The sequence below is a fragment of the Larus michahellis genome, chromosome 15 (genome assembly GCF_964199755.1).
Source record: "Larus michahellis chromosome 15, bLarMic1.1, whole genome shotgun sequence".
Taxonomy (NCBI): domain Eukaryota; kingdom Metazoa; phylum Chordata; class Aves; order Charadriiformes; family Laridae; genus Larus; species Larus michahellis.
Window position 1 is genome coordinate 1,572,534 of NC_133910.1, and position 7,524 is coordinate 1,580,057.

Below are 7,524 nucleotides of genomic sequence, written 5' to 3' on the forward strand. Positions count from 1 at the left end.
CCTGGGCTGGGAACCCCCTGAGGAAAGATGGTCCCTGGGCAGCCGGGCTGGGGCAGAGGGACAACGGCTGGAGAGCGGGGAGGGCACAGGGGACACGGGGTGACGCTGGACACAAGGGCCAGGGAGGGCAGACGCACGCACCCCCCCCCCCCCCCCAAAAAAACAAGCCCCGCCAGCCTGCCCAGGGGCGGGTGAGGGAGAGGGGCGCCGGGGGGGCTCAGCTCCAGCCCCACGCACCGCCCCTCAGCTCCCCCCTGCCCCGGCTGCCCAGGAGGGTGGGCAGAGCCGCCAGGGACCCCGGCCCTGGGCACAGCGCCCCTGCCCCGCTCCACGTGACGGGGAGGGGGCACCTGGGAAACTAGTAATCACTACCAAGAGTTTTACTTTTTAAAAACTACAACCAAAAACCATATAAAAAAAATAATAAAACCACCCCCTCCCCCCTCCCCTCCCTCCCCCCCCCTCCAAAGAACTAAAAAATGTTTTTTTTCTGGGTCTTGCGGGAGAGCAGCTTGGCTGGGCTGGGGCAGGCTCAGCGCCCCGGGGACACGAGGCTTCAGTGGGGTGCAGTGGGGAGGAGAGGCTGCCCCTCAAGAGGTCGGAGTGGGGCCGATGCTGCTGGGACCAGTAAACCCGCATAACTGGGAAGCGCTGGGAGCTGCCGCAGAGATCAGGCACCATCCCCGTGCCAGGCTCCCAGCCCTTCCCCTGCCCCTCGCACCCCGAAAGCCCTGAGGCAGCCCTGGGGGCGGGAGCGGGGCCGTGCCCGTGCCTTCTTGGGGCAAAGCAGGGGGGAGCTGCCCCCAGAGAGCCAGCCCAGCCCCGCCGCCAGCCCCCGCAGCCCCCGGTTCAGTGGTTGCTGTTGCTCATGGAGAGCCCGGGCTGCAGCGCTTGAGGGAACATCTCGGCTTTGTGGAAGGGTGGCATGTAGACGGGCGGAGAGGGCGCCAGGCTGTAGCCCTGGGACGTCACCGGGATGGGCAGGCCGGGGGTCACCAGGGACTGGTTCATGTCGTACATCACTCCCTCCGCCTCGTTGCCAAAGGGCAGCAGCAGCCGTTTGCCTTTCTGACGCCGGTTGCAGAACCAGACCCGGACCACCTGCGAGGGAGGGGAGATGGGGAAGGGTGAGGAGGCGAACCCAGGCACTGCGCGGGTGACAAGCAGACGGCATCTCCACAGCACCCTGACCCGCCGGCACAGCACCCTCCCTGCCACAGCTCCTCCTAGGGCTGGGCTCACACGGGCCGATGGTGGCTACCAGCCCCAGCGACTCTCCCGCAGCTTCCGCTATCAAACTGGCCTCTTGCAGGTGGCTTTGGGCACCCACCCCGCAAACCTTCCCAACCTACATCTTTGTCCAGGTTGAGGTCCTCGGCGATCTGGGAGATCTCCTGAGGACTGGGCTTCACGCACTTGCGGAAGAAGCTCTCCAGCGTGCCCTTCACGTTGGTCTCAATGCTGGTTCTGCGTTTTCTCTTCCGGGCTTGGGCCAACACTTGCTCTGCATTGCACATCTGGAAATGAGAGAGGCCACAGACTTGGTCACAGGACCGGCAATGTTCCCACCAGGCTCTGGGCTTACGTGTGGCTGGCAACAGAGGTCTAGAAGGGATGGGGCCAGGCTTTGTCCCTGTGACTGTCCACTGACTGTCACCCCACTGCAACTGGGGCCGTTCCCAGCCTCCCAGCAGTGCCTGTAGCTGGTGCGGGAGGGTTGGGCATGTCTTCCTGCATCGCTTCGGGCTCCCCAGGGAGCAGCAAGCTGCGCCTCCTACCCATGCAGGACCTGGCTGCCCTGAGACGGGAGCTGCCACAGTTGTCACAAAGTGTCGGGGGGGGGGGCGGATTTGTGCATGGCTGCTCCTCTCTCCTCTCCCAAAAGGCAGGTGTCAAAGGGCTGGCTCGGCGGGGTGGGTGCGCTGCCCCCGCGTCCCGGCCCTCCCCAGCCCCCTACCCCTACCTCTTGCATGTTGTCCGTGTTCTCCGCCTCGTTGAGCCAACGCTGCAGCAGCGGCTTCAGCTTGCACATGTTCTTGAAGCTGAGCTGAAGCGCTTCGAAGCGGCAGATGGTCGTCTGGCTGAACATCTTCCCTGCGCGGGCGGGGAAGGGGTCAGGTCCCGCATCGCTCCTGCCCCCCGGCCACCAGCCCCCCAGGATCCCCCCCCTCCAGCATCCCCCCCGTCCCTGGGGACAGGGGACCACAAAAGGCATTCTCCCGGCTGTTTCAGCAAGGATTTAAAGCACTGAAACGAATAAGAAGCTGTAGGTATTTTAAAGCAGTTTCTTGTTATCAAACCTTTCCAGCTTGAGTGAGCACTTAACAGGGCTGGGAGCCCCAGGAGCCCCGGGGCCGGTGCTCACCGCCTCCTTTGCAGGTCGTTAAGGAGCACAAATCCCTATTCCCAGGTGCTCCATCCCCCTCCCAGGCCCCTCCCTTCCCCCCGGGTGTGAGGGGGAGGCGAGGACCCCCCACCGGACCCTTACCATAGAGGGTGCCCAGAGCCAGCCCCACATCAGCCTGGGTGAAGCCCAGCATGATGCGCTTGTGCTTGAGGTCCTTGGCGAACTGCTCCAGCTCTTCCGAGGTTGGCGCATCCTGGCAGGGGCAGAGACAAACTGAGAGGGGACAACTGGCGCCCAGGGGCTGCCAAGAGCGGAGCCTGTCGGTGTGTCGTGGTCAGCGTGAGATGGGGGCAGGAGAGGGCCCAGCCCTGACACCCACCAGCCGCCGCCACCTCCGAGCGATGCGGTCCTTGGGTGACGGGGTGGGTGCCAGAAGGGTTTTCCCCAGCCCCTGAACAAGGGGCTCTGCTCAGGGACCCCAAAGGGCCTCCACCTCACCCTGCCCAACGCAGGGCTCCCTAGACACCCCCCCGACCACGGCACATCGCCCAGCTCACACCACGCTGGTGTGGCAGAGGCCCAGGGGACAGAAAGCAGGTCCCGGGAGCACCCTGAGCTTCTGATCTGCCCGAACGTGCCCTGGGAGCGTCCCCTGTGCCCCCAGGCTCAGACCCTCGTGGCCTGACCAGAGGCAGCATTGACGGGCGTATTTGCCGATGGTCCCAGCATCACCCCACTCCCACGACACGTCCCCACGGGCTCCGCTATCCCGGGGCGTGGGCGCCCACCTCCCCACGGATCTCGGGCATGGGGCAGCCCCTCGCCAGCCCCGCTCCCGCCTGTGCCCGGGGCAGGTGAAATGGCTCAGATGAGTCAACGGTGAAAGCGCCCGTGATTCGAGTGGATTTCGGGATTCAAACGCTTCTTTGCCACAGACAAAAATAAAAAAAAGCCCTTTCCCTTCTGGAAAGCTGCTTCCCCAGGGGCTTCTCTTCCTCCCTGCAGCGCAGACAACTGCTGCGGGAGCATTTTGCATCTTTTCCCCGATTTCCACATTTGCAGCGCAATGTCGGATTTTACAGGCGTCCCTCCTGCCAACAAATCTCGGTTTTTAATCCCTGGCGTACAGCGGCAGCAAGAAGCCCGGAGCATCCCTGCCACGGGGAACCCTTACCCCGCCCTCAGCCGGGAAAAGCCATTCCTCCTGCCCCCTGCCCGGCGCCGCAGCTGCCGCCCCCGGTCCCGCATCCCCACGCTCCCACCGTGACGTGCGTGGGAGCTCCTGAATCCCCACGGCACACACCCGGCACGGCGCCGCACAAACCCACCCCAACACACCCGCAACAGCTCGCAGGAACCTCGCACCAAACCCCGGCATCATCTGCCGCTGGTACCCCCGAGGCGTGCTTGCCTGGGAGGGACGGGCTTATGCTATAGCACGACTTAAAAATACTCAAACCAAACCCAAAATACAGCTGCCACAAATGCTGGTAACTACCCTTGCCACCCCTTTCGCCTCCGGGCTGGCTCTGCCCGCGCCCCGACAACCCTCGGTGCCCGCGGCGGCCGTCCCCGCCCGGCCGAGGGGGCTGCCAGGAGCCGGGGGGGCCGCGCTGCCTGCCCCGGGCATCCCCCCGAGCCGGGCTGCGGCGTCGTGTAAGAGGGACGACGGCCAGCACGACCGAAAGCTGCTCTCCCAGTCCCCCAAACCACCTCTTTCACCCTAAAGCAGCCTCCCCGAAGCGCTCCCCCGACCCAGCTGGGCCGAGTCCGGCGCCGGACACAGGCAGAACGGCACCGGCGGGGTCCCTGCCTGCCCGACGATGCCCGGGGGTGGCCAGGCAGCTCCCCGCCCCGACGGGGCGGCCGGCAGCGAGCCCCGGCTGCGCTCCCCGCCTCCGCAGGGCGCCGGGGCAGGGAGGGCAGCGCGGTGCCTCCGGGAGCGGAGGGCGGCGGGGGCAGGGCAGCCCGTCCCCGTCCCGTCGAGTCTCACCTCGTCGCCGCTGTCGCTGGAGTGTCCCCCCTCGCTGGCGGCGCCGCTGGAGCTGCCGCTGCTGCCCAGCCCGGAGAGGCCGCCGGAGCCCGGCTGCAGGGCGGCGGGGCAGAGCTGGGGGCCGGGGAAGGCGGCGGCGGCGGGGCCGGGGAAGGGCGGGCCGGGCAGGGCGGCGTTGGCGGCGCTGGGGGCGGCGGGCCCGGCCCAGGGCGGTGCGGGCCAAGCGGGCCCGCAGCAGCCGGCGGCGCGGGGCTCGGGCGAGGGCTGGCGGCAGGGCCGGCCCGGGCGCGCCTCCGCCTTGGCGGGCGGCCCGGCGGGGGGGGGCAGCCAGGCGCGGGGCGGCGGCGGGTCGCGGGCGGCCTCGGGCTCGGCGGCGAAGGGGAAGAAGAGCGGCTGGGCGGCCGCCCCGTCGAAGCCGCCGCGGGGAAAAGGCGGCCCGGCGTCGGGCAGGAGGCCGAAGGGGGCGGCCGGCAGCCCCCCGTCCGGGCTGAACATGCTGCCCGCCGCCCTAGGGCTCCATGCGGGGGCTGCGGGGCTCGGCCCGGCCGCCCGCCGGCCGCTGCCTCCCTGCTGCGGCGCCGCTGGGGTCTCTGAGGGCGGCGGGGCCGGGCCGGGCCGGGCCGGGCCGTATGGAAATGGACCCCGGCCCCCATTGGCCCCGCACCGGTGGGTCGGGCGTGAACTTGATCCCCGAGGGGGGGAGGGAGGTGGTGTGGGGGGGACGCCCGAGGGGGAAAGTGCGACGAGGGGGGGGGTGGGGGTGCGTCCCCCCCCCCCCCACCCGTCCCTTCGGGCGGCGGGAGGAGAGGCCCGGGGCCGGGCGAGGGACCCGGCTGCGGGGTGTCGCACCCCCCCCCCCGCACAGCTCGGGGGTGCTCGGTGGGGCCCACGTCTCCACATGTCGGGGCAGCATCAGCCCCAGGGTCTCCCCCACCTGGGAACTTCCCCAGTGCCGCAGGGTCTGGGCAAGGGCAGGGAACTGGGATTGCTCGGGGAAATGGGGGCAGCCAAGGCCGGGGGGGTGCAGGCGGGAATGGCAGCCTGCCCGGAGCCGCCGCTTGGACAAGGCCCGGGGACGCGAGTGCCACGGTGCAGCGGGAGGGCTGGACAAGGGCTCGGCCATCGCCTCTCGCCCCTCCGCTCCGCCTGGTCCCGGCGGCAGAGCCTCACGGCTCCGCGGGGAGCCCCGCAGAGCGCCCCGTGGACAAAGCTGGGGCTCCCCGGCTCCCTCACGCTCCCACTGCCCCTCTCCTCTTCCTCGCCCCGGAGAGGAAGGCCGTGCCTCGGGGGGATCGTGTCCTTCCCGGAGCCGGTGGAGGCCCCCGGAGCTCTGGGTGTGCCGCGGGAGGGCTGATTGCAGCCCTGGCTATCAGCCCCATCTGCTCCACAATGGAGCGCGCTTGATATTTTCTCTATCTGCAGGGCTTTCCTCTCCCACCGCCCTGCACAATGGCGCTATCGGGGCCGGCTCCAGGTATTTGCCCCCTTCCCTCCCTCCTGCCCCGGCACCGGGAGCTTCCCCGAGCTTGGGCTCTGCCGGGATCTGCCTGCCCGATGCCGGCTCCCGGGTACGGGCCCGGCAGCGGCATCGCGGGCACCCCTGGCTCCGGCTGGAGCAGGGCGAGGGGCGATCCCGCTGCCAGCGCTGCTCCCTGTTTATTAACCCGGATTACTGGGAGCCTGCGGCCGTCTCGCACTGGAGATATGCCGAAGAGATAGGATGGAGGAGCCTCCCCCACGGGGTGGGATGGGGACGGGGCTGCTGGTGGGACCGCGGGGAAGCGCCTGATGCTGGTTACGAAGCACTTGCTTTGGCTCCCGAGAGGGCTGGCACCCAGGGACTGGCACCCCGGGACTCCTATGCAGGGACTGGCACCCAGCAGCTGGCACCCCGGGACTCGTACCCAGGGGCTGGCACCCAAGGACTCCTGTGCAGGGACTGGCACCCAGTGCCAGCAGCAGCCCCCAGCCCAGCACATGGCACTGCCGCGCGTTGAGGGCAGTGGAACATTTCCTCCCTAGTAGTGAAATTTCTTTAAATTAAAAAAAAAAAAAATGACCAAGAGGATGAGCTGGAATTAAAGCCCCTTCCTGGCGCCTGGCTGGGCATGTGCCGGGCTGCCTGTGCCGGCTGTGCCAGGCTGCTCTGGGGAGGGAGAGCAGCCCCAGGAAAATGACCTGAGGAGGCAAAAAGCTCGTCAGTGGCGACTGGGGCAACCCCGAATGAGCCCCCAGCCCTGGGACCTGCCTGGGGGGAACCGCTGCCCGGGCTTGGGGAGGCACCTTGTGCTGCGGCGCTGGGTTCTGCCATGCCGAGGGGAGAGCCAGGCCCCAGGCCGTGCTGCCAGGGATGCTGGCACCCCGGTGGCATGCAGGCAGGGCTGCCCCACTGCCTACCCGCTGCCTGCCCCGCTGCCTGCCCCACTGCCTACCCACTGCCTACCCACTGCCTGCCCGCTGCCTGCACCACTGCCTGCCCACTGCCTGTCCTGCTGCCTACCCACTGCCTGCCCCACTGCCTGCCCCACTACCTGCCCGCTGCCTGCCCCACTGCCTACCCACTGCCTGCCCACTGCCTGCCCCACTACCTGCCCGCTGCCTGCCCCACTGCCTACCCACTGCCTGTCCTGCTGCCTACCCACTGCCTGCCCCACTGCCTGCCCCACTGCCTGCCCCACTGCCCGTCCTGCTGCCTACCCACTGCCTGCCCCACTGCCTGCCCCACTGCCCGTCATGCTGCCTACCCACTGCCTGCCCCACTGCCTGCCCCACTGCCTACCCACTGCCTGCTCACTGCCTGCCCCACTGCCTGCCCCACTGCCTACCATGCTGCCTGCCCTGCTGTCTGCCCCCCTGTCTGCCCTGCTGCCTGCTCACTGCCTGTCCCACTGCCTGCCCCGCTGCCTGCTCTGCTGCCTGCCCGCTGCCGGCGGGCAGAGGAAGTCTCGCTGCGGGACTCCAATCGCAGCCATCAGCCCTGCTCCTCCCGGGCTCCCGCTGCGGCCCAGGGTTTCAGAAGATCCTTGGCCGGGCAGTAACTCCCTTTCCCTTTGATTTATTGTTCCCCAGCAGGACCCCCTCCTCCTGCCAACCTGCTCTTTCTCTCCATCCCCCCAGGAAGCCCCCCAGCCCGCCAAGGCCTCAAACGCATTCCTGCTCCCTTTCATATACAGGCGGAGGGGAA

At 68.6% G+C, this 7,524-nt stretch overlaps 1 protein-coding gene across 1 annotated transcript; it reads right to left on the reverse strand.

Annotated features, from left to right (window-relative positions):
- Positions 1-263: 263 nt before the first annotated feature.
- LOC141751598 (POU domain, class 5, transcription factor 3-like) lies at positions 264-4,835 on the reverse strand. Its single transcript, XM_074608686.1, has 5 exons — positions 4,341-4,835; positions 2,489-2,600; positions 1,964-2,094; positions 1,353-1,517; positions 264-1,101 (listed from the first exon to the last, which is right to left on the reverse strand). The coding sequence occupies exons 1-5, from the start codon at positions 4,833-4,835 to the stop codon at positions 850-852; spliced, it is 1,155 nt and encodes a 384-aa protein (XP_074464787.1). The 3' UTR covers positions 264-849.
- Between the last annotated feature and the right edge of the window lie 2,689 nt (positions 4,836-7,524).

What these genes read in the sequence shown, in the direction of transcription:
- LOC141751598 (XM_074608686.1), bottom strand. Translation starts at nt 4,835, where the DNA reads ATGTTCAGCCCGGACGGGGGGCTGCCGGCCGCCCCCTTCGGCCTCCTG. An exon ending in GGCTCTGGGCACCCTCTATG is followed by an intron (nt 2,095 to 2,488) that starts GTAAGGGTCCGG and finishes CCGCCCGCGCAG; the next exon opens with GGAAGATGTTCAGCCAGACG. An exon ending in ACCTCAACCTGGACAAAGAT is followed by an intron (nt 1,102 to 1,352) that starts GTAGGTTGGGAA and finishes CCTCCCTCGCAG; the next exon opens with GTGGTCCGGGTCTGGTTCTG.